At 33.4% G+C, this 27782-nt stretch overlaps 2 protein-coding genes across 4 annotated transcripts in view; one reads left to right on the top strand and one right to left on the bottom strand.

Moving 5' to 3' along the window:
* The window catches only part of Vrk2 (vaccinia related kinase 2), a 115641-nt gene extending 112951 nt beyond the window's left edge, over window positions 1–2690 (top strand). Inside the window, exon 12 of the mRNA XM_004636188.2 lies at window positions 2236–2690. Coding sequence (XP_004636245.1) covers window positions 2236–2580 — 345 coding nt within the window. The 3' untranslated portion in view covers window positions 2581–2690. The remainder of the gene's footprint in view (window positions 1–2235) is intronic.
* The window catches only part of Fancl (Fanconi anemia complementation group L), a 69339-nt gene continuing 44157 nt past the window's right edge, over window positions 2601–27782 (bottom strand). For all 3 annotated transcript variants that reach the window (XM_004636187.2, XM_023720846.1, XM_023720847.1), the window contains 8 exons: window positions 25446–25514; window positions 9426–9576; window positions 6272–6355; window positions 6006–6051; window positions 5844–5925; window positions 4630–4746; window positions 3398–3469; window positions 2601–2687 (listed from right to left, as the gene is read on the bottom strand). In XM_004636187.2, coding sequence (XP_004636244.1) covers window positions 2652–2687; window positions 3398–3469; window positions 4630–4746; window positions 5844–5925; window positions 6006–6051; window positions 6272–6355; window positions 9426–9576; window positions 25446–25514 — 657 coding nt within the window. In that variant the 3' untranslated portion in view covers window positions 2601–2651. The remainder of the gene's footprint in view (window positions 2688–3397; window positions 3470–4629; window positions 4747–5843; window positions 5926–6005; window positions 6052–6271; window positions 6356–9425; window positions 9577–25445; window positions 25515–27782) is intronic.

Here is a 27782-nt window from a genome sequence, read left to right as displayed (position 1 = left end):
TTCCAATAAAACTTTATTCACAAAATGTGTTATTAGACTCCTTCCCCAATCAGACCTATCAATAAAGATAACAGATGCTTAAGGTCTTTTATATGTAGATTCCACTGGATTTCATTGGTTGCTACTAAAAGACATATTGTGTAGGTTAAGTAGTAGATGATTCTTGAAATATGAGTAGTATGGGGCTGGGGAGGCACAGGCACCTGCCTGGTAAGTACAAGGATGAGAGTTCAATCCCTGGATCTGCATGACATGCTGGCCATGGAACTGGGTGCACACCTGTAATCCCAGCACTCAGGAGATTAAGACAGGAGGATTGCTACGAGTTTGAGATCAGCCTGGGGACTACAAAAGCTAGCACAAGGCCAACCTGAACTGTGTAGTAAAACCCTGCCTCAAAAAAAAAAAAAAAAGTATGATTTCTATTAACTAGATGATGCTATCTCTTTTACTTCTACAAATAAGTTATATATAAATGCGACTAAACTTCCCAGTGGTTCTCAGCCTTTATATGTGATTTGATGGCACAGTTGTTACTTTATGGGAAAATGATTTATGGGTACACTGGAATATTTATTTAGCCTCCAGTGTATAAAGCTGATAGAACTTTAGGAAAATTGCGTTTGAGTGGCTTTTTAGCTCTCAGATAGTAGACACTAGTTATTTGCCTCTTGAATAATTTCTTTTTAATAGGAAAGCTAAAGAGCCTTCAAAACATTTCTTATTTGTTGTGTCTCTTATGTCCTTCTAAAACTTTGCAATTTAAAATTGACTCTTATGGAAGAATAGGGAGTCTAAAGGCTGACAGTTTGCTTTTGAATAGCGATGGTATTACACCAGATGTTTCTGGAAGGAACTAACAATGAAGATTTGTTTCCTTCGGTAATGTCTTTTCTTTTTTCCTTTTTCTTTTTCTTTTTTTTTTTTGCACAACCGGGGATTGAACTCAGGCCCTTGCGCTTGTCAGGGAAGTACTTATTCCACTGAGCCATCTCCCTGGCCCCAGAATAATTTTGATTTCTATTTTTTCCCCCCCCAGAACCGGGGATTGAACTCAGATTCTTGCACTTGCCAGGCAAGCGCTTATTCTACTGAGCCATCTCCCCGGCCGGTAATGTCTTTTTTGAACCACCAGCTAAGTGATACACAGAAGGCATGTCAGATATCACAGAAGTGAAGCAGACACAAAACAACTCCTGATGTTCAGTTAAACAAAAAGGAGAAAGGTCATTCTTGAGGATTTGGCCAAAGGGAATAAAGGTGAAAATATTAAAGCAGCTCATGAAACCCACCCTGAAGTAATAAGTTAATTTGTCTTACATTAATACCTCTTCAGTCCGTAATGCTCAGTCTGTGCCTATAGAGCTCTCCAAGAGACATGACAATGCCACTGGTGAGGTTTTCCCTGGCAGTATAAAAGATATGATTGAAACTATGGTAGATATTAAAACATTTTTAAATTATTTAAGTAAAAGATACATTAGCATGACTCCCCCTCAAAATACTCCCTCTCACTTCAAACACATTTACATCATGCTTGTTACTTTCTAATGTAGTTTTAGAAGTCTTATTTCTATCTTCAGTTGTGCTGTCATGACTGCCTTCATGTCCTCAATCACTTTAAACATTTATATTTCATGGTACTTTGGAGGAAGAGCCAGAATTCACATAAAAGATCCCATGAAGAACATGGATGGCAGTGGACAGCAGGATTCACTGTATTTTTTTTTTTAATATATCTGTTAAAGCTGTGAAGGAGGACTTTCAGAACTGCTACAGAATATGGGAAGAATGATGGGTTAAGGCTATTCAAAGGAAGGGGAGTGAGGGATTTATAGCAGTGTGTCTTTTACTATAATTCTTTAAATTTCAGCATTCACCATATATTTTGACCACGCCTTTTACAGCACTGGTTTTGCTCATCCCTTATCCTTTACTCAATATAAAGCAGGATTATCTCTAAATTGTCATTATGTGCAAAAGGTTAACAGTAGTTATATTAATGATCAAAAGCTAATTATGGCTGTCTTACCCCATAAGATTTAGCCTTTTATAATCTTGCCAAGAGAATTCAATTTTTATATTCTATTCTATTTTTAGATTATAAAATTACATGGCCTAAAAGAATTAACCAAATGAGCCAGACTTGTTTGTTAAATTTTATTTAGCATTTTTATATAGAACACAAAATCCTCTGGTAATCAAGTCTAACAAACTACGTATCTTTTTTCATAGGAAAGCACAAGAAGACGACAAAAATATCACGAGTCTTCAGAACGTGTGAATAAAGTAAAGAATTTCCCACAAAAATCTAGCTATGTGTACTTCCCAGATTCATTTTATGAATCCTGTCGAGATTGTACCAGTCCATATAAGATCACCAAGTCACAGTCTCCAGCCTGGTCTACATACTCTTCAACAACTGGTATAGAAGTCACAGATTTACAAATTTCTACAGGATTTTGGTCTACAATTTCCCAGTTTACTCTGAGTGAAGAGACAAAGTCAGATGTACATTTTTATGGCTTCATCATATTTTTGCTTTTGATACTGGTATGTCTTACTCTATATTTTCTTTGAAAATATCAAATAAAATTCTTCTGATAATTTTTCAAGTTTCCAGTTCTTCACAGAAATGTTATGCACTTATTTCAGGGTTTCCTTCCAGACATCTTCAAGGTAATTGGCTTTAAAAGAAAAGAAAATATATTTTAACGAAGTTTGTGGGCACTTTAAATTTTTCTTTACACTAGAAAAAATGTCACTATAATTTGGAACATACTTTTCTGAAGTTTCAGATCACACAGGAAATTCAGAAAAGTAGTTAAATGTTTTTGATCAAACAGACAATTTAAAAATTTAAATGAGTGCTGGGAAGATAGCTCCATAGAATAAGTGTTTGCCTCGCAAGTGCAGGGTCCTCAGTTCAATCCCTGGTACAGCAAAAAAAATAAAAAATAAAATAAATGATACTGATAAGAATAATTTGTCTTAGAGGAACTTACATTCTTACTACTTTGTTTAAATATAGAGAATACATGTTTCAAAAAGTTTTAAGTAAAACCAATCTATATAATTTTTTTTTTTTTAGTATTTTAGGCAAGGGTCTACAGCGTGTTCAGGGGCTCACTAGTAGATCTGACTCACAGTGACCCACCTGTTTACAGCCTCCCAAGAGCTGAGATTATAGGCGCGCTATCACACCCAGTCTCAATGGCCCTCTCAGTATGCCTCTCAGTAGGCCAGCATGACAGGCCTGGGGATTGAACCCCGGGCCCCCGATCCTGCTTGCAGGCACTTTAATCCACTGAGCTATTTGGCTGGCTCTAATAATCTCTTAAACCATATTACTATATTCCAGGCACATTTTATGAAATGTGTTTAGTGAGATGCTTACCTTACTACAGTATGGACATTCACCAAATATGACGTTAAAACTCTGTCTACTAGTGAGCAGTCCTCTCAACCACTGAAGATTTTAAAAAGAAGCATCAGCATGATTAAAATTATAGATGTTCCAAAAATCATTTCCTTTCTTTTTTAGTGTAACATATTTTTATTCCAGAAGATTTAACTTCCTAACTGTATTTTGTAACAGTACAGGATATATTTTCTGAACCAGTAACAGATTATTAATATTTTGAATAATAAGGGGAAATCAATGTGGAATGTGAAGTATAAACCACTGAGCTAATAAAAGCGAAGTATGACCCCCTTTAATAAAATAACAATAAAATAATACCAGTGATATTTCTTTATCCCCAAAATAGACATACACCAAGACACACACATTCCTGAGTTCATATTACCATCCCTAACACTGCACATTAAAAACTCATATGATAAAATATACTGTTCCAGCTTTTATAAAGTTGGGTCTTAATTCTGGTCTTAACAACAGTGGGTTAATTCTTAGTCCACTGATTATAGGCAGAAGGCAGGTTTAAAATATTAGTGCTCATTATTAACAAAAGAAAGCAAATTCCCTCAGTTCTAGATAAGGTATACAGTAACCAGGTATCTTTAATTCTCCAATGTTAAAGTATACATGCACTGAATTGCTACTATTAATCACAAAGGGAAAGTGGTGATCATACTGAAAAAAGAACTATAAAATGGCAAGGTGTTTTATAATCACGTCCACTCTGCCCTAAGATGAATGCTACAGAGAACAAATGATCAAGAACAGGAATGCACACAAGCCTCACATACACACTGCCTAAGGGTGCTGTGACATGTTCAGATCAAAAATGAGATGCTACTGCAGTGCCAGTTCCTTTGCACTGCATGGCTTCCATCATCCAATTGGAAGAATCTATAGTTTGCACTGCAGTTTCATGAGACATTTAGAAAGTATATCATGACTTAGTATGTTCTGCAATGGCAAGGCAGTCCAGGTATGCAGTCTGCATTACCATGCCCCTTGCCGGGTGCTTGTGGACATATCTTCAGGCGTTAGTAACTGTAAAGAAGAAATGGAGCACACAAGTGTCTGTAGAGTGTTTGTAAAAGGAGCTAAGTGCAAATGAGGGAGACCATTTATTAAGTAAAATGGATCTTTGGTTCTATGTACGTACACTTGACATATTTTAGCTGAAAAAAGTCCTGATTTTTTAATTTTAATTTTACCTCATATAAGCATATGTGATGAAAAGGCTGTCCACAGTGGGAATTATTGCACACTTGATCAGGAATTGCACCATCAAGTTGATAAGCATAACAAATTCCACAATCCATAGTAAAATCCTTCAAAAAAAAAATGTTCATAAGCATATTTCTTTAAAATGTCGAAGATGTTATTTTTCTTTTATATAAGTACCACATGGTAATCAATTGCATCCCCAGAACTCCTATTTTTAAGATACAAGGTGTTAATGTATAAATTGTTTTGTTTTAAAAAAACTAAAACCTCTATTCAGGGTCTTTTACTTGTTTTTTCATTTTTAGACAGTCTTACTATGCACTTCCAGCTGGCCTTGAGCTCACGTTGTAGCCCTGGCTGGTTCTGAACTCACAGTGATCACTCAGCCTCTGCTTCCTGAGTGCTGGGATTACAGGAATGTGCCTCTATGCCTGGCCCAGTATTCAGGCTTAATTTGAAGGCTGGCATGTTGTAATAAATAAGTGGGTTTTGAGTTGCAGTTTGATCACCTGATTCTAAAACGCTGGCCATCACTGACCTAAATGATTTGTAATTTTTATAAAAGTGACTTGCTATATTGTAGAAAATACAATCATACCACTACACCTAGAAAAGTTTGTCAGAATGTTTCCTTTTCACTCAAATGTACACAGATATATTTAATTATTGGCTGGCAAGATTTTGGGGCTTTGGCAACTGGTACATATACATAAACACAGCATACATGGAGTATGTAAAGACAGAAACTGACATAAGCTAGCGATTACTAAACTTCAAAACTGGGCAACCTCAGCAACTGTCAAAAATCAACTATACTTTTACTATCTTTGTAATAACAGTTTCTATTCATTTTGGAAAAACTGTACTTCTTTCTTCACAAACACTTACATTAAGCTAATTAGAACTTTATTTCAGTCATCCATAACACAGAGTACAAAAAATCCAAACATTTAATTAGCTACTTTGTTATTAATAAATATGACTGTCATTAATCACTTTGTTGTTGAAAACCATGAAAAAGGTACACTCACAAAACATCAATCAAAGGTTAACAAGATCTCTGGTAAACTATTACTTGTAGTTCAGAGGTCTGTGCTATCATATTCTTCCAATTCCCTTCTTTCTAGCCTTCTTCCGAGGGAAGCATTTAAATTGTATGATGCAATACTGTGTGAAGTACCAAAGCACTGACAAAACTTACAGATTTTTCCAGAATAGTACGAGCTGGAAAATCAATTTCTAGAACATCTTTCAAATTTTGTAATAGACTATATTCTGGATCCCTGAAAAAAATAAGAAAAAATAATTATTCTATAAAGTTTGTAAAATCATTGAAATGTAACTATATTTCTAGGGTACCTACCACAAATGCATGTTTCTGCTCAGCTTAAATCCCATAGGTTTTACAACTTCACATATTAAAAAGAAAAAAAGAAGTTTAAAGATTTAGGGTTTGATCTCATCCTGTAAAAGAATATTTGGCATATGATCTGTTTCTTAATTAGTTGTTTGGAAAATCTAAGTCAAATGTTAAAAATACACAGTTCAGAGTGAAAAATTTTTATATAATATCTACTAATATTTAACAATAAGGAATTTATTAAATATTTTAGATCTGAGATCTTGTACCATGGTCAGCTCCAAGAAAGCAGCACTCAGGAAGCATGGTAGGATGCCTGGGATCTACCTCTATGTTTATGGAAGCATTATTCCCTAGAATGAAAGAAGAGTAAAATTTTTACAAGTGGTTACAAGTTTCATTGTATGCTCAGATATTTTATAAACAGCTTTTATGAGGAAACTTTATCTTTGTAACCAAAAGAATTTTGAAATTATGATTATCATTAAAGATCCAGGGAAATCATGTTTCTAAAAAGCAGAGACAATGAATTAATAAGATGAAGTTGAGATTCTGGTCAATACTCTTACAGAAAAGTATAAATAAAAATTTCCTGTAATGACTGACTTAATACCAAAATTTACAAATGAAAGAAATAATGGTCTGCTGAGTGGGTGGTGCAGGCCTGTAATACAAGCTACTCTGGAGGATGAGGTGGGGAATGACAGAGTGGACAAGTAAAACAGACTTGAAAAATAACAGGCTGCGGATGGGCCGAGTGCTAAGAATGCACAAGCCCTGTGCCCAAGCTTTACGACCCCTACTAAAAAAAAAAAAAAAAAAAAAAAATCAAAAAAGCAGGGTAATGATCTGAACTAGCTTTCTTGAAAAACAACTAGGTCAAATGTAAAGTATACAATAAAACACATTAGTTCTTTTCCTGTTACAAAGCTTTCCCTTGAAAATTGTTCATTTACTAAGAAAAAATCGATTTTGCAGAGTCTAAAAAAAGCTAATTTCTATTTTTGAACTCACTGGATTCAATGTAGTAACTGTACAGTGTACAGTACAAGTTCAAAAAACTGCCAAATTCAAAAAACTGCATTATTTTGAGAAGGTACTAAGTATAATTAAGATAATTACATCTTCATTTTTATGGGAAAAATGTCTGTTAATTTCTATTCATTATTAAATATGCTTTCTACTAAAGTTAACAATAATATAACCAGAATTATTATAAATCTGGAAAAAAATTAAGTATAAAATTCAAAAATACAGCCTACCTTGTTCATACATTCTTAGCTATGATCATACATTTCTTTTAGCCTTTAGCAATGTCATCTATTACAAATGCCTGTTGAAAATACATTCGTTTAACTGATGGCTACATTAACTACTCTTTCAATTAATTTGTTCAAAATTTGGCCCTAAAGTACTAAATCTATGCCTGAAAGAGTAGGGGAGTTATGGTAAATCAATATAAAGAATAAATAACAACTAGATAGTTTATGTTGAATAAGAAATACAGTAAGTATATTTTAAGAATTACAGTATTTTAATGGGGCCATGAAAATAATAAATTGCATTCGTCAAAAATATTTTCAATCTAGGGCCAGCCTGATAGTTCAGCGGACTAAAGTGCCTGCTTAGGTAGAGTGAAGCGGCCAGGGTTTGATCCGTGTTGTGATGTGCCAGCCAGGCTCACAGGGCACGCAATGAGACTGCGATTAAGACTAGGTGTGATGGTGCACACATGTAATCTTGGCACTTGGGAGGCTAAAAAGCAGGAGAATCAGTACGAGTCTGATCTATGTAGTGAGACCCTGTAGACCATGCAGACCCTGCAGACCCTGTCCTAAAATATGGAAAAAGAAAAAAACTTCAATCTTAACTACTTGTTCACAAACATATATTAATTTGGTTAATTATTCCAAATTAAATATTAGAAATTTCCCAACTGAAAAAATAACTATTTTTTAGATTGTATTGCTCCCCTTCCCCAATTACAGATAATCTATTATGCCTTGGTAGAAAAGTACAAAAACTGTTCACTAATTTAGATATGATCTATTATCAGAATGTCAAATGTTTTTCAGAATACAGGCCTTTCAAAACATATCCATTTCAGAAGAAAGCACTAAAGGGTCGCTTAAAATCACATATGAAAGAAAGAAAAACCACATGATAATTATGGTGGACACAAATACAGTTAAAGATCTAAAATCTTGAGAAAGACTAACTCTAAAATTGATTTTGTTTTGGTTACTTGAAATGGAAATGCATACCATTTCATAATCAAGACAATATTACAGGAATGTTTATCACTATACCATATCTTTTTTTTTTTTTTTAATGTATTTGGTACAGGGTCTCAATACACAGCTTAGACTCAGTGATTCTCCTATTTTCAGCCTCTCCAGCACTGGGATTATAGGCATGCACAACTACGCACCATCTCAGTATGCCCTGGGGCAGGGCTGGCGCAGCACATGGTGCCCGGGATCAAGTCCTGGTCCCTGCACTTGCCAAAGCAGGCATTTAGTCCTCTGAGCTATTTCACAGGCCCCACTGTACCATATCTTACACTTCAATTTCATATATTTATCATAAAGAAGATATAGTACTTAAAATATATTCAGTTATTTTGTGCTGTTTACTCTTTAATGGAATGGTCTACATCAGGTTCTTTTATTCTTATATTTTGTCAAAGTACTCTGAAATCTCACATTAATTTGCCTCAGTTTCAAAAATGAAGACATCATTCTCACTGATATTTTTCTGACATAATGTACACTTTGAATAACCTGCTCCACCCCAGCATTTCTGTGCCAATTAAATGCTAATACTCATTGTTACTTTCACTGTCTCATCTTTTATAATGAAACACCCTGGTTCTTGTCCTTTTCATCTAATTTATTTACATTTAAGTATGTAGGGGTTTTTTGGGTGGGGCAGAACCAGGGATTGAACTCGGGCCCTTGCGTTTGCCAGGGAAGCGCTTATTCCACTGAGCCCCAACCCCCTAAAGTATATAGTTAAAAAATAAACTATAATTTAATCCCAAAATGTTTTAAGAGCCAACTCCATACTAAGAACTTTCATTAAGATTTTTCTTTTTTTGTATTTTAGGGAAGGGTCTACAGGGTGTTCAAGGTCTCACTACCAGATTGGACTTGTAGTGATTCACCTTTTTACAGCCTCCCAAGAGCTATATCTATATCTATAGCTATATATACCCAAGAGCTGGGATTACAGGCACACGCCATCACAGCAGGCCTGGGGTTCAAATTCCTGGCCCCTGTGCTTACTTGCAGGCACTTTAATCTGCTGAGCTATTTGGCCCACCTTTCATCTAAGATTTCATCTGGCATCTTTAAATTTATTTTTGTAATGCAACATAAAAGTAAACAACTAAAAATAAAATCTTCAATTCTTTTCTGCTACCTAATGCAATTCTGCGTGCTGTTGCACTCCGGGTAGGTTTCTGTGGCTCAAGTACCCAGGTCTTCTTATCAATTTCATCCATGGTATCCCAAAATGCCTTCAGTGATTCCAATGCTGCCAAAAACTGACCATGGATGCTTATTAAGGAGCTCTGTGAAGAAATGAAGCTGAGGAAGTTATATGGCACTCTACTAATGGTAGATAATGTTCCACTCAAAATATACTTAATTTAGAAATTTTAACCTGTTCTATTTCACTAGAAAGTAAATACAGTCCACTTTCCTGTCTCACATATCTTTTTTAGTAATATACTTTTTACCATCACTAGACTTTACACCTTATTGTGGGATGCTCAATAACTCCAGGCCTCCAATCCTATTGCAAGTGGGTTTCCGGGTTCCTCTTCCCCTACCTCTGCTGAGCTAAGCTCCTAATTCTTCTTACTTCGCCTATTTCCCATAAGTCTCCTGCTATGCCCCAGAGGTGGGACTTCCTGTCAGAGCCCAGTTGCCTAGTTACTTGCGCCTTTTACCCGCCGACGTCATTTCCCTATGCCTCCAGTATATATACCCAGAGTTTCCTTTGAATAAACGAGACTTGATCACAATCCTGTCTTGTCTCCATTTCTCGTGTCTCCTGTCCTTTGTCCCCTCAATTCCCTGCTCCTCTCCCAGGTGACCTTCGTTGACTGACCCCCTGGCTTGGGACACCTTATAACAATATTTTATTATCTTATACTTTATGAATGAACTAGTAATATCTACATATCACTAATATCTATATATACTAATGTATAACATACATCTAATACATTCAGAATAACATCTATAATTTTAGTGTGAACATTTTTTGTTAAACAATGAAGTTAATATAAGGCTGTTTATAACTTGATTAAATAGGCTATTTATAACTTGTTTAAATTATCTTTAAACACTTAGGAAATAACTTTGTAGACATAATTAGAAAAACAAAAAGTCTAATAAGATTTAATATATTCCTTAAGAATTCGAAAAGATGATTTTTTTTCTATGTTCAACTTTCAATCTCTGAATTCACTATTTTAGATAATTTTTAATAGGAGCTAGCTTAATCGATTGAGTAAAGTCATCACTTTTGGGTTTTTCTTTTTTGTGGTACTGGGGACTGAACTCAGGACCTATTCTACTGAGCTATCTCCCCAGCCCTGCCATCACTTTTTTTTTCTTTCACAGATCCTAAGGGACCCTGATCCATGCCCTTAACCCATTAAAAAATAATAGTAGTCTACTTCCAAATCCACTTCAATGTCCTTCCCATTTTCTCACTGATCTCTAGTTAATATGGCTTTAAGAAAAAATCTTTATGATAATTTATTTCCTTTTTACTTTTTATTACCTACAATAAACTTTTATAATCATAAAAACCTTTGTAGAAATAGAAACAAATGCTCTATTAACCATCCTTACATTTCATATGTACACAGCCTAGTGAAATATATATTAAAGTTAATTTGATAAAATTAATATTTCAAATATGTGCCAGGACTGTGTTGGGATCTCCAATACAAAGATAGAACCACCCAGCATATAAGAAGTCACAGTCCTAATCTTAAAAGTAACAAAGTTTTGATTTTAACCTATACATACTTAGCCTAAGATTTTTTTTTTTGTATTGTGGTGGTACCAGGGATAGAACTCAGGACCTTGCACTTGCCAGGCAAGCACTTATTCCACTGAGCTATCTCCCTGACCCCTTAGCCTTTGCTTGAACAATGCATTTATAAATGTATATGAGCAGTAGGTAACTTTTAAGGTGATATACAGCTCTAAAATTTAAAAATTCTAAATACTGTGTAACTGTTTGAAAATCTACAAAGTAGATAATATATTCCACTTAAAATACCTATAATCCCTTTTAAATGGTCAATTACTATAATGTATTCCTACATGTTTCTAATTCTCATTTATAAACAGACTCTTATTTTTGTATTTTAAGGAAGGGTCTACAGGGTGTTCAGGGTCTCACTACTAGATCGGACTCCTAGTGATTCACCTGTTTACAGCCTCCCAAGTGCTGGGATTACAGGTGTAGGCCACCACGCCCAGTCTCAATTTTCTCAGTGTGGCCCGGAGACGGGGCTGGCACGTTTCACTTACAAACAGACTTAGTAAGTTATATAAACAACTATTAAACATAATGCATATTTATGATTTACTATAAGATTTCTTCTTGATCAAGAGTTTCATATCAAAATCAAATAGGTTTTATATGAGAATCAAAATATTCAGATAATTATATACCTCATGTATTTAAGGGAAATGTATTACATGACTATTATAATTTTCTCAAATATAGGGAAAAAACTACACTCTCTCAAAAAACTTGTTCTGAAACAGGTTTAAAAACCACCAATTTTGAAACTTAGTTCTCTTTCCCATCTAGCAAGATGGTGGATGAAAAAACTGAGAAGCCAGACACTGAAGAGAAGAAACCCAAAGCCAAGAAGGCTTCTGCCTGTGGTAGTAGTGAAAAGAAAAGGGTAAAGTGAAGGCAAAAAAGTCCAAGAAAGGCAGCCCCACTGCAGTCAAAATCCAGTCCTGGTTAGAGGAATTGGTAGATACTCCCAATCTGCTATGTATTCCAGAAAGGCTTTGTACAAGAGAAAGTACACAGCTGCCAAATCAAAGGTTGAGAAGAAAAAGGAGAACGTTCTTGCTATGGTCACAAAACCAGTCAACGGGGACAAGAATGGAGGTACCCGGGTGGTAACACTTCGAAAAATGCCTAGATACTACCCTACTGAAGATGTGCCCCGAAAGCTTTTGAGCTATGACAAGAAACCCTTCAGTCAGCATGTGAGGAAACTTTGAACTAGCATCACTCCTGGCACCATCTTGATCATCTTCACTGGGCGTCACAGAGGCAAGAGAGTGGTCTTCCTGAAGCAGTTGGCCAGTAGCTTGCTCCTTGTGACTGGGCCTCTCGGCCTTAATTGTGTTCCTCTACAAAGAACACACCAGAAATTTGTCATTGCCACCTCTACAAAAATTGGTATCAGCAAAGTGAAAATCTCCAAATACTTCACTGATGCTTATTTCAAGAAGAAGCAGTAGCTGTGGAAACCAAGACACCAAGAGGGTGAGATCTTCGACATCGTGAAAGAGAGATACCAGATTTCAGAGCATCACAAGAAGGATCAGAAAGCGGTGGACTCACAAATTGTGGCAAAAATCAAAGCTGTTCCTCAGCTCCCGGGCTACCTGCGATCCGTTTTTGCTCTGACAAATGGAATTTATCCTTATAAATTAGTGTTCTAAATTTCTTACTAAGAACCTAATTAGATAATTGATACATTTTTTTAAAAATCAAATAAAAATAAAACCCACCAATTTCTTTATTTGTGATACTGGGATCAAAATTGGAACCTTTCACTTGCCAGGTAGGCACTTATGCCACTGAGATATCTCCCTGGCCCTAAAACCAATAATTTCTAACAGGAATAATAAATCAATTATATAGATTAAATATAATGAAGATATAAAAACTATACCAAGCATACTTTAGCTGAATTCACGGAAAAGGAAAATGCTACGCTTTACACATACATACCTGTACAAGAACATAATTTAAGGAAATATTTTAAAAGATCTGACAAAAAATTTGGGTAAGACAATAAAAAAGAAAATTCAAATTAGCTAATCAATAAATATACACATAAGACTTCCCTAACATGATAAATTCTCTTATAGAAACAGGATCCAAGATAATACAGAAACTTTGCAACTACAGCCTTATGTGGTGGAAGGAGGATGTTAAACAACATTTTATCTTTAAGGTACTCCTGAAGGAGGAAGGAATGGAAAGAGGTAAGAGAATGAATTTGAACAGCAACAATGTAAGACTTGAAATAGCCATGCAGCAGATGTTATTTCGCCCACTGCAAAAGGAGTGCAGCAAAGGTCCACATTGAAGGCATACCAGCCACGTAAGATATTTTTAAAATATCTGTCTTATAATGTGGGGAAGGAGTGCAAAAACAGGGAGAGCCTAAGAAGAGAAACTAGAAAACTAACTCCATAACATTACATGTATATACGATCCAAATACACAATACCACACGAGCCAAGTTCAATACGAAAGTATCCCTTGATAAGAAGGATAATCTTCTTGTAGTGAAAAGAAAATAGCACAATAACTTTTAGAGAAAAACTAGACATCTCCAAATGATTTGAAGAGAGCAGGCATTCATTTATTAAGAAATCAACCCAATATTAGGTCCACCTAAGTTTCTTAGTGAAATTCTCTGCACTGAAATCAGTACCGAAATCTAAATAGTGTTGTATATGGACTGTCCAGAAAAAAAAAAAATAATAATTATTTAGGAACTCTGTGATGGTCATTACATTTTCATTTTAAAGAAAAGAAAAATAGAAATAAGATAAAAGTTTCAAATTAGGCTAATGGGAGTAACTACAATTAATACAACAAATTGTTATCACAGTAGCTACTCAGATTACAAGATATAGGCATAAATTAATTAATGCCTATATAAATCAATGTCGAGAAAATATTAGCACAAATCTTTCTTTTCAACGAACCAAGAGAAACTAGCTGTATAAATATCTTAATGATATCTTGTACGTGTGTGTTTCCTGTTTTCTTTTCCATCCTTTCCCCCATCAGTTTCTCTTTTTTCTTAAGCTGAATGAGCACATAAGACCCAAACACATGATACATATTAAGTTGGAAAGAAACTGTTCAAAACAAAAAACAATCACTAAAATTTTATGAACATACACAAATGAAGTGATTTCTGAATAAATCCTCTATTCAATATACTACATTTACATTCAAAACCTGAAAGATCATGAATCATTAGATAGTCCAGCCAAAGGTGATCAAATCATGATCTTACAAAAAACTACAATGTGGGCCAGGGCAGCATAAGCACCTACCTAGAAAGTGCAAGGTCCCAAGTTTGATCCCCACAACAAAACAAAACAAAACAAAACAAAACAAAACAAAACAAAACAAAACAAAACAAAAACTAGGAGGCTTACAGTCTTGAATAGCTTTGCAATGCTGAAGTATTGAATCAGTCTATGCTAGCAATGCTTACCAATTTTACAGAAGGTATGCATGAGTCAAGTATTCTAAAATTTAAGCAGGGCAAGAACAGATCACTTTGGTTACTTTGTTCATGTTTAATAAGTAAAACAGACCAGCAGATAATATTATTTTAAAACCTTAAAAGGTGTTACATTTTCTAATTATTGCTTACAAACAGAGTATTGCTTACAATAGAAGGTAGATTTTATTTTTAGCACTATGATGTGAGAATATGTCTTTACTAAAAAATATTCATGAACTGGTTTCTATAGTAGTCATCATCTACTGATGAATTATTTGTACGTTTAGTGCTGACATATTCCAACTCTACTGAGCAGCGTTAAGAAACATCTTTCTTTCATTGCACAAAGCATGTGTAAGTGTAGCTAAGAATTTAGTGCCTAGGACTCAATTAAAGGAGTCAAAGAAAAATTTTCAAGTTGTGGTGACAAGAGAAACTAACAGTTGTTGAAGATTACAATTTTCTAGGGTCCAGTGTATCATTTGAAAAAAGCCTAATGTAGTTTTTGATTTACAAATTGACTGTAAAAAGGGCCTGTCAAGTTCAACTGTTTAGGAAGTCATACATAGTTGCATAGGTTTTGTTACTCAGGCTTGAAAAGCAAGTCTTTTTTTTCCGTACCTTAATATGACTTTTATATTTGAACCATTTTCTTACCTGCCTTTATTGTATCTAAGAATTTCTCTAAGCTTGCTCCCTCAGTAAGCAAAACCTGAGACAGCTTGTGTAAAGATATCTTACTGAAAACACCTTTAGGAAATGGGAGTAGAGGCTGAGGCAGGAGGATCATTGTGAATTCAAGACCAGCCTGGCCTACAAAGTGAGCCCAAGCCCAGCCTGAGGCTGCATAGCAAGACCCTGTCTCAAAAAGACAAAAATAATGTAAAATAAAATTTAAAAAAAGAAGGGCCAGGGATATAGCTTAGCAGCATAAGCACCTGCCTGGCAAGTGCAAGGTCCTAAGTTCTATCCCTGGTATCGCAAAAAAAAGAAAGAAAATTAGACAAATAAAAAGAAAGTGAACTATATTACCAGCTACAGCATGGGTAAGTGAAAGTTACATACTGAAGAAAGAAAACTAAGGGTACAGAATTATATAAGACTAAGTATACAGAATTATAAGAAAATGCAAATAAATATACAATGACAGAAATTACCCCAGTGTAGTCAAGAGACCAGTAGGGATTAGCAGGGACAAGAGGAAGGATGAGTGATGAAAATGTTTATTATTTTCATTATGGCGATGATTCCATGTGTAAATATTGATCAGACCTCACCAAACTATATATTTGAAATATATTCAGCTAATTATATATCAATTATAGCTTAATATGTAAATCTTTTTTAAAAAACTCATTCCAGGGGCTGGGGAGATGGCTCAGTAGAATAACTGCTTGCCTGGCAAGCGCAAGGGCCTAGGTTCAATCCCCGGTCCCGCAAAAAACAAAACGAAACAAAAAACCTCATTCCGATTTCTGAACAGTAGATCTACATGGCAGTAGCTTCTTTGCAACTCTTTCAACAACTAGGAACTTAAAAAAAAAACATGGGACAGCAACATTCCTTACAGCAGAGACAAAGACACAAAAGTAATAGTCTACACACCACTTAGGAATAAAAGGTTATCACCTCTGTGTGTGTGTTTGATTAGTGGAAGGGATATATATACATATATACATATATATACACATATATAGGTATGTACATATATACCCATATATAGGTACCTATATATGTATACATACATGTAAATACATACATATATGTAAATATATATAGGTACCTATATATATCACCATGATGCTAGCTATTCCCCCTAACAGTTATTAAATTATGTTAAACTAGGAAAGCACTTAAGCAGAAAAGTGTGATCACTGCCAATCTCAAAAGGTAACGCTTATTATCTTTAAAAGCATTTTGTTACTTTCATAATACCTGAAGTGAAGTAATGTCAGTCACTTAACCAGATCTTAGAGTATAATATCTTCATCTTAAGAACTATTATTTTCAGTATTTTAATAATGTTCACATAGTCCCAGAATGTGATCTTTTGTGCTCTGATGACACTTAAATTAATAGCATAATTTTCCGGTACTTGCAACATTTGCTTCCCACTCTGATATATAAGACTTGAAGATAAAATTCTGTAATAACCATTTTTATCTTTATCTTTGGGGGATTCTAAAAGCTTCAAAAGAATAAGGTCATATTAAGATATTAAACTTTTTAAGAAATTTAATCTTGATATTAATTACAATATTTCCACAATCACGTAATAAATGTAAATATTCAGCTCACTGATCTTACTTATATGCTTCATCTCAACTCTTTCTATAGATACATCTATTACTACCTTCATTTAATCAAACTGTTTTCTGCCAAGCAACCAATCAGTAACTTTTATTTCCTCTTACACACTTAGGCTATACTGAGTACAAGTGATTGCTGATCATTTAAAATATCTGCTACTAGCTCAAGGACCTAGGTTTGATCCCCTTGGCATGCCTTGCCAGCCGGCACCGTACCATGCTGGCCAACAAAACTAGGCGAAGTGGCGCACACCTGTAGTATCACTGCTGCGGAAGCTGAGACAGGGAGATTCAGTATGAGTCAGAGCTGCATAGCGAGACCCTGTACCAGATAGATAGATAGATAGATAGATAGATAGATAGATAGATAGACAGACAGACAGATAAGATAGGCAGGCAGGCAGGCAGGCAGGCAGGCAGACAGACAGACAGACAGACAGACAGTTTTTTTTTTTTTTTTTTTAATCTGCTACTAGTTTGGATACATGTGAAAAAGGTGCCGACCACATGGCCAAATCATCTCATAGATACTCTTAACAGAATGCATGACTTTTTTTGGGAAGTCAATTACATGTTTAAAAACAGGCACTTTCAATCTTGTCCTTAGCCACACTGTTACAGACTTAAAAATTCAGGCCAATGAGTAAAAAATAAAGATTCTAGCTTCATTACATGGTGCTGAAAAAGGACACCATCAACACCACAAAAAAGCTGTATTTAATTTTTTATTACTCATTAAAGACAAAATTTCAATAAATAGTCACAAAAATACTTTAAAGTAAGTATGAAACTACTGGCTACCAATGTTGTCCTCTAGGCAAAGTAAGGGTACTAACTAGAGTGACATAATTTTAAAAATAAATACAGTCCCATGTTCTTTAGTATCTACCAATTCTAGTACTCTGGTTTGCTCTCCCACATCTACCTGCTAAATTGGTTCTGATACTGAACTTCTATTCTGCAAAAATAAAATAGGAGTTGTGGGAGGTATGTCGATAGAGTGATAATTTCCTGGCTTTAAGTATTAATATTATTCAGTAATCTTTATAGTAGATACTTTTTAAATTAACCTTTTCATAACTGAATTTACTTTCCTGAAAGCCTAGTCTAAAAAATACAAATACTCCCATATGAAGCATAATAAATTAGTCCTTGAAGAAAAGGAAAAAACAAAGTACAAATACTGTATCAATTTTCTAAGCAGAATCCTGATACAAACAAAACATGATGTACAGAATGTTAATGAATTATACATGTTGCAATACATTTGCTTCAATATTAGCAAAAAGTAAGCTTGCTTTATCTAAAAGTATTTTAAAATACAAATCACAATATCAAGAAGCCATTTAGACACTGATGTATTTTACCTGGGACACCTGTTACATTAAAATATTTTATTGATGTACTGTAAATCATTAAGTACTAATTTTCTCAAGTATTAACAACATGTTAACCAATAAACTATAAAACAAATATTTCTCTTAACATCTTTGAATTAGGTCCTCATAAAAAAATATATATAATGAAATCATCTGCTATACCCACAGCCTGGTGCAATTGATAGTCATTTTTCACTAGTCATCCATATTTTGCTTTGAATTTCTTGGTGCTACAGTAAAGAGGAGATAGTATCTTTAATCCACTCTATATTTATACCAGCTATTTGTTGGTATACAGAGATAGATAGATAGGATAATGTAAATGTATACAGATATTTCTGTCTGACTTAAGGCACAAAAGTAACAAATTTCTTGTATCAGCACCTATGTAGCATTTTAAAATTTTATTCTTAATATCTCAGTTTAGTTTCACTTGAAATTTATGGCTGATTTTACTTCCTACTTTTATGAAATAATGGTTTATTCAAGTCTGTGTACTGATGAAGACAGACACAGGATTTAATCAGGCTTTTAGGACTACTCTCTTTTCTTTTTTTTTTTTTTTTTTCCATAATTTTATTGAGAAACAAATAGCAATGAGACAGTTTCAAACCAAATTGGTAGGACAGTTTCAATAATTAACACATTGCATACATTCTTCCTAGTGGTTAATTGCTGTACAAGATGCGGACTTGATAACCTATTTACATACACCATTAGAACAATTCCCTCTATTCATTAAGAGAATGTAACTATATATCTATGCTAACCACTTTGAATACACAGATACAAAATGGACATTCATCTGTATCCCCTTTATTTGTTAAATTCCATCATTTAGATATTATAGGTGTGTTAACTCAGCAAAATATTCTAAAAGAGTTCAGTAGCCCATAATAGCATTGGGTCTTCTGCTTCACTGGCAATGTCAGAAATTGTTGCTGAGTCCCCTACAGCTCAACATAACACCATGGCTTTACTTCTTATACTTTGTTTTTATACTTTTCTGCTGGATGGTTAAGACCAAGGTAAAGCAGGACCTATGCAACAAGAGTTGTAGCTTTTGGGTCTGATAAGGTCAGTGAAATCCCCTCAGGATTTATCCTGAGATCCTGTACCTCAGATTGTAGAACCTTTGTCAGTGTCAGCCATGTGGATGAGTCACGGCCAATGCTTGGCCAATGTGCTCTCTGTGAAAGCCTGAGAAAATGTTTTCTCTCCATGTGACGCTCCTTAGGCACATTCTACATCATTGATCACTTTCCTCTTTGGCCCCATAATCTCCTTGATCAGGAAATCTGGGATACTACCGAGTTACACACGATGTTACGGTACAAGTTCTCATATGTCCTGAGTCTTAATTGACCTTGGAAGGCTAGGGCCACAATGTTGGCTTTCCTCACGACCCTTTCAATCCCTGGTTCCGCTCAAAAAAAACAAAAACAAACAAACAAACAAACAAAAAACAAGAAACTACTCTCTTTTCTTTACCCAGCTGAATAAAATATGATGTCTGACATTGATCTATAATAAAAGTCTCATTTATTAACATCAGCAGATAAGTCATGTAAAATGTACCTATTTAAAATAAAACAGTGAAGTCACCTGATAAACTACCAAAACAAAATCTTTAAAAAGTAGGGCTCATTGGGACATCTTAAATCTCTGGGAGTATGCACTCAAAGGGAATCTGGGACCCCAGCCCCTTCCTCTCTTTTGCTTCTGGGCCACTAGATGAGCATTTTGCTGTGTGGCATACTTCCATTAACCTCCCACCCTCCCTACCACCGCAGTTCTCCAACTTCATTCAGCAGAGGACGAAAAGCCCTGAGCCTGCCTATGAACTAATATAATCTGAACCAAAATAAACCTTTAAATTTTAAAAGTTAGATCAAACATTTTTTTTCAATGCTGGAAAACTGATTACCACAAATAAAACTGGTTATGACAAATAACCAAGATGATCAACAAGCAGTTAAAAAGTGGTTGACCCTAACGAAAGCTGAAGTGATGAGGCTAAAAAACACGTTGATTTATCTAAAAGAGAAATTAAAAAGAGCCTCGGAGTGTATCTCAGCGTTAGAGGATTTGCCAAGTATGCACGAAGTCTGAATATAAGGCCCTGGGTTCAATCCCCAATATTTGGTTTAAAGAAACAAAACACATTGTAAAACTGCCCCTTAAACTATGTTCATACATAACTTTGATAAAAGTAATTTTTTAGCAGATTAATAGCTCAGTCAAACTGTGATAAACTACAAAACACTGCATTCATAATAAAATGTTTAAAAACTTGGGAATAAATTCAGTAAGACTATGTAACATGTAGTTTAAGAAATCATTTAAAACTTAGGGGAACTAAGGAAATGGATGTATGGAAAGGTCTATGTATATGAAAAGATAAAAAAGTCCTAGATGGTACTATATAAATTCTTAATTTGATAGACAAATATAAACCAAACTATAATAAAAACCCCAATTAGACTAAGGTTCATCTAAAATAAGTACACAGTATTACCAATGTTTTAAAATGAAATTTGCTAAATTAAAACTATAATCTAGTGAGTCTAATTTTAAATATAAGCATTAAAGATGATTTTATATTTTCTTGCTTCTTTGTATATTCCCTCTTTCATTTTTAGAATTTAGAATAACTTTAAAATGAATAAATTATTTAAAAAGAAGGAAAAAAAAAGAAAAGCAGTTAATATGGTGACTCAGTACAGCAGGTCCCATGACTCCCTCACTCATATTTTATCATATCAAAATAATGAATTTTATTTGATCCTTTCATCTATACCACTGTGGTAATAATACAATATCCAAGAAAACAAAAGTATATACATACAATTAGCCAATTTACTACTGAACAGAACTCCAGTACTGTGAGTTCTCTGACAAAGACAGCAAAGAAAAGAATGAAAATTTCACAACTTCAAAAGAATCCTCATAGTGTTTGTGTTTTGGCTGCAGATACTGTGTTTGCTTTATACAAAACTAATTTTTCTTTACAAATCAGTGAAAAAGTTTACATGCGTATGAACTGAGGCAAAAGGCAGTCATGTGACCTGCTTGAAATTATACAATTAAGTCAATGGCTGAACTGTAAACAGAGCCTGGGATACCCAACTGCTACTCTGCTACTCTAACTAATGGATCATGCTCCCTGCTATGTAATAAGACTGTTTCCTTTAATTACAAATTCTTCATTCACCATCAGATTATCAGCTAGAGGCTTTATCATTAGTTTTGCTCTTCTTCATTCATGGCACCATTCCAAGAATATCAGATTTCTACAATAAGAAGCATAAAAACCACCACTTATTGTACCATACCAAATCTGAAAATTCTAATAGCCTGTGGCAAGGATAGTTCACCAAATCTTAATCAGACATTTATAGGTAAAGTTGCAGATTAAACAGCTATTTTTGCTCACTAACTGACCTTGTGAAAAAAAAGTTCTTCTTTCAGTCATAGCACCAGTGCACTTAAAATCTGACAACACATATTCACTAGTCAACAATACTGACATATATGAGCTATATGCAAAAATCTAAAAGGTTAAAGAATTTAACTGCATGTTAGAGCACATATAGAAGTAGAATAAGACAAAAATCATGAGATTACATTCTGTGCTAAAATCTATTAAAGACAGTTTACTGAGCAAACAAATAAAAGTAAGTATCTCTAAAGAGGTATTTAGCCTCTTGTTTCTGAGGAGCATTTTGTGTTTCTTTGGCACATACAGTAGCAATAGTAGCAGCAGCCTTGCCCTTGGTGCTGATTTCTTACTACTCTAAATGCTTCCTCAGAGCCAGAATACACTGGCTGTTGCTGATCATGCTGTGAGACACCTGCACTGGCTACTAGGCTTGTCATGACGCACAAAACCCTACCATCTTCAGCTTGACATTGTGCAAGTTATAATTATTCATCCAAATGAATATGTCAGAGCAGCAGCAGCAGACCTCTCATCAGAGCAAAAGAAAAATACATCAAAACATTATCAACTCAGCAGGAAGACAGGGACCATAAGGAAAATTACCCATTTTTAATATGGATGCCACAAAGGCATGTCTATTATAATACAAAAAGGAAGGAAAATAAAGATCTTCGAAGTTTAAAGTCCAGAAACAATCCAAAGAGGAAATGTATAAAAGCAATGATTTTTTAAAATCAATTACCTAAAACCTGTTTACAGTCACTTAAATATAACTTTACTCCTAAACTACAACATTAACATTAACACTGCCTAGGAACAATTGTTTAAAAAGTGTTAAAACCAAAAATAAACTCACACAAGCAGAGTTGTTTCCAGCCAGTCAATTAAAAAAGGATCACATATAAGCAAAGTCATTCTGTTTGCTTTCTACTTTCAAATTATAAATTAATGTTGGGAACATTTTTATTATGTCTAATAAAACACTCAAATAGTTCATGCTGCTGTTAGCAACACAAAAATCCTTATGATATACAGCTAGACTAGAAAAGGTAGTATTTTTGAGAAACCTGAATTATTAATGGCAAGAATAAAAGGTTTAAAGTTATGTCAGACCTGCACAAAAGACAACTCCAAATTCTGTTACTATATAGTAATAATATAGGCAAGTGTAAATTCAGATTGCTATCTCAAATTTAAATAAATGTGAAAAAAATTAAACTTTCAGAACAAATAAGAGTATATGTTTTAAGAAAAAGATATGTGAGACTTTGACACCTAAAAGGCAGAAATATTAAGGAAGCAAGAAATAAATGTAACCACAGTGAAAGTTAAACTTCTGTATGATAAAACATAGGAAGTTAAAAGGTGTACTCTAGGGAAAGGAGATACACAAACCATTTGTATCAAAAATACATTACATATTAATTATTGTAACTGTCCTACTAACCTGTTTTGAAACCATCTCATTGCTCTTTCTCAATAAAATTTAAAAAATACATAAGCTAAAGACAGTAAGCCCAATAAACATGACTGTCAATTCTTGATGCAAATTAAGGTCAAACTAAGATCAGAATAAAACTTTGAAAAGATTTGGCAAAGAAAGACATTGTTAAAATGGAACTATAAATTTGTACAACCAATTTGGCAATAAATTAGTAACCTCAAAGTGGGACATAAAAGCTACAAATAATCCACATTTAATGTCTCCTACACATATACTCAAGGAAACATGAAAGTTGTTCATTGCAGGCTGCTTGTAAGAAACTCTGAATAACGTAGCATCAGGGGAATAGACAAATTAATTGATAAACATATTTTAAATAAATGTACCAGATACACAGATCATGAATCAATCACTAGAACAATACTGTACAAAAAATTCAAACTATAAATATAACATAAAAATGCTAACAAAAAATATGCATGGATAGCATAAATGTCAATTTAGGAGAAGCAGACCTCTTTAGAAAGGGAATGAAGCAGAAAGAAAAGGAATAGAAAAAAGAGTTGTTTCTGTGCTGATCCCAGAATATTTTATTTCTAAGACAAAGAGAAGTAGAAATATAGCTAACTCAACTATGACAAAACAGTAACAGCTGTCAAATCTGACTTGTGAATTAAAAGAAGTCTTCATTTAATCTGTACTTCACTAATAATTTCAGTATATTGTATAATTTAAGAAAAAACAATAAATTTCAACTACCTAGTTAACTGTTTTCTTAGAAAGCTATTACAAAAAACATATGACTCAAATCTAAAATTTGAATCTGAATTATTATAGTCATCTTACATATACACGGCACTAAGCTTGTTAAGTAGGAATAAAAAAAATCTAAAATAAAGTCACTCTCAAAAATACTCCAATCTGGTAGTTGCAGACCAATCTAATATGATGCAAACTTAGTCATAATGTCTGGGGAAACAATACATAGTTACTTATATTTAAGAAAAAACTAAAATAACTCGCCAAAACTATCCTCTTCAACTTTGGAATGGTTATAAACATAAATTATAATATAAATAAAATCTAAAAACCAAAATAAAATCAAGATATAGTATTTTCTCATGACCTTTCTTTTTAAAACAGAAAGATAAAGATTCTAGAAACAAGTATAAACTACATATTTAAAACATAAGAAAGCAATAAAAGTTCTATGTAATTCCTTTTCTTGAAAAGAAAAAGAAAATCAACACACTATTTTTTAAAAATGTGTAACATCAAATACCTAAAGCAAATTATAGTATTTTTCTTTTTTTTTTCCATTATTTTATTGATAAAAGTATTTTTCTTCCATTTTATTTTGCTGTATTTTCCCAATTTCCATTGAGGAAAATTCCTTGTTTAAAAAAAAAAAAATGAGAAAAATAATTTTTAAATAAATTATCAAAATATTTGGGCTGACTAGAATTTTTTTACAATTTTTACAACTATTTTTTAGTATGTAATAACACTTAGGTATGTATAATTAAAAAAACAGAAGTACACATTTTACTTGAATCTCAACAAGCCTAATAAGAATAAGGTTAAGTTTCATTTACAGAACAAAATAAGGATGTTTTCTTTTCCTATTACAGAAATTTGTTGAAAGAAAGGCTATGTCTATCATTATAGTGTTCTCTGAACTGAAGTAACCACATTCTGTCATATCTTTAAAAATCACATCAAGTTCTTCTTATAAAACTGATAATCACAACTATATGTGTTATATTTTACACATACCTGTAAAAATACCTTGATACATAGATATCATTAAAATGGTGAGAAAATAAATGAACAAAAGCAGGAGGAAGAATCTACAATCCATAGTTAAAGTACGAAATAGTAAAGCACATAAAAACATAAAGCCTAAATTCAAGGATAAAGATAATTTAGCACAGTAAAAACTGAGCACAAATTGCAGGGATTATGTTTGCATTCTCTGATAAAACATTTTCTGGTATAATATCATCAGTGTTTAAAGCTTTAAGAATAAAATGAATTCCAACCCTTTTTCTACTTAGCAGTTACTGCTTTCTAAAGAGTTCTTTAGGATTTAAATTTAAAGAAAAATGTAGGTGTGTAAATTTGCATCTTGATGTGCATATGTGTATGTGCAAAAAAAGAGAAAATGAACATTAACTATTAGAAAATACTGAATGAAGCATTATAGTGGCCTATTTACACATGAATACTTCAGCAGAAACACTTTATAACCTACCAAGGCCATTTGATTAAAAATATACTTTTTTTTTCTTTTTTACAATATACTTTTATGTAATTATTTATATTTAAGAATTTACCTGTGGTGTCCAGGAAACAGAAAATGGAACAGGAAAATCCACAAAACAATCAGGTGATTCTTCAGGGTACTATAACAAAGCATAAGATTAGGTCATCTCTGCTTCTGTATGACAGTTTTACAAGGTACTTTAGGAAAACTAGAATACTTAGAAATTTTAACTACAAAAGTATCCTATATAAATATTTTGACTCTTATGTAGTAACATTAAGACAACCTATGATCAGGAAGTACAGAAGTTCAGTGACTTCGGGTGCCAGATTAAGCAGTGAAGTGTAGTATTCTCAGTATCAGGTGCGCTGCTAATGCTGGATATCTATTTAAACTAAACATATCAAACTCATTGATATTTAATCTTTTTTAGTCTAAATTTTAATCTCTAGTAATTTGTCACCATTTAAATACGTAGTATCTATAAAAAAAAAATCAAGAAATGTTCAATGATTACATACAACTTTATCATGTTAAGAACAGTTTTCCCATATTGAAACAATTATTGCTTGTACATTTTTTTCTTAATTTCTTATATATTTCTTTCTTATTCCTATTTTACATGCACATATCTGGTAATATGAATAACTGGTTGAAAGACAACACTGTATTATAACAAATACTGTGGAATTCATATTTGTTAAGTGAAATTCTGTTATCACTTGTAATTTTTTGTTTTCATTCTAATTTGTACTCTCTTTAAGAAAAAAAAAAGCAGTGTCTGCCTGGCAAATGTGAGGTTATGAGTTTGATTCACAGTACCAAAAATAAATAACTAAATTTTTAAAAATGAAGTCAGTTTTAGAACTTTATTTTTGTATTTTTTTTGAAGTTCAGTAGAAAAGCTAAAGGAGTTTTAAGAAATTGTCACTGAAATATTGTATTTAACAAATACAAGTGCATTCATTACAAGCAAATGTTTTTAAAAGCATTAATATTCTGCTACAATTACCAGCTGTCTTAACAGAAAATTAGTATCCAGATATACTGACTACATTCTCTGACTATGTAAACAGATAACACAAAAGCAAATACACAAAAAACCGTATGAAAATATTATAATGATTACATTCTAAAAAAGAAAAAATGGTACAGCTGAGAGAAGAGAGTCTAAGTATTACATAATGAATTTCAGAATATAACTCCTATAATCAATGGAAAATCAACTTATGTACTACAACAAAAACTCGATTATCCCCAAACAAATACAGGCAAAGACCTGTATTTGGTTCATTTTTGATGATTTATACTGAGTTGTATAATGCTAGCTAAGTCATTTAATTTTTCTGGCTGTTTCATTTAGGAAAATGATTAAACTCATCTGAAAATGTTTTAAAAATATCTCTTTTCTGTCTAAAATTTTAGAATTCTTTAATTATGCACACTTAAAATTCTTGTTGGGACACGAACAGAATACTTTAGTTCATGTTGGGTTGTTATTTACCTTCTAGATACACTAAAAATAATCGGTGTTACCTCTATGACAAGCAAATTATCAATCTAGCCTAAGAACTTCATGAAATGTTTACTGCTTTGCAGTAGCTACACCAAGTAAAATACCTGTGGCCTAGTGAGTCAAGAGTACATACACAGCTCACCTTTACAGTACATCTGATTTTGTCCTAAGGTGAGGAAACTATGGGGTACTTCTGATAAAAAAGATAACTCTATAGCACAACATGCAATATACATTGTTAAGTATCATTTTAAAATACACCTATAACAACCACAACATTCCCTAATTATATTTCTTTTTAAATCTGTGTATCTATTTTTAACAGGAGTTGTCCAGTCCAAGTTAGTATTGTTCTGTGTGGGTTTTTGGACATGGTGAAGAGCAGCGAAACTGGGAAAGCACATACTGCACACAAAAATAAAAACAGCTGGGCATGGTAGTACATTCCCATAATGCCACATTCTGGGAGGCTACGGCAGGAGTTTGGGTTGTAACTGGCAACTTATTCATTTAATGACAACTTGTCTCAAAATAAAAAATAGAAAACAGGTTTAGGATGTAGCTCAGTGTGAAGGCCCTGGATTTAACCCAAATACAACTAATACATACATACATACATACATACACACATACAAATGTATTTCTTTTATGGCAAATCAAAGACAAAGTTCTGAACATTTACAAAACTAAGTCTGCTTTGAGGTTTGTTTTAAAAATTCTGCTTTTCTCTTAAAACTTAGTTTGGATGAAGATTTTATGCATTGTATTAACAAGTAGTTTGAGCTATAATTAATTTTTTTAAATGAAAACTCCAGGTCCAAATGTTCCTAAGAATTAATACATATCAAAAACAACTTTATCCTCCATAAAACTGAGCCAAAGGGACAAATA

This window comes from Octodon degus, unplaced genomic scaffold (genome assembly GCF_000260255.1).
Source record: "Octodon degus isolate 3935 unplaced genomic scaffold, OctDeg1.0 scaffold00078, whole genome shotgun sequence".
Lineage (NCBI taxonomy): Eukaryota > Metazoa > Chordata > Mammalia > Rodentia > Octodontidae > Octodon > Octodon degus.
The sequence above is the reverse complement of the archived record's forward strand: the minus strand, read 5'-3'. Positions and strand labels throughout refer to the sequence as shown.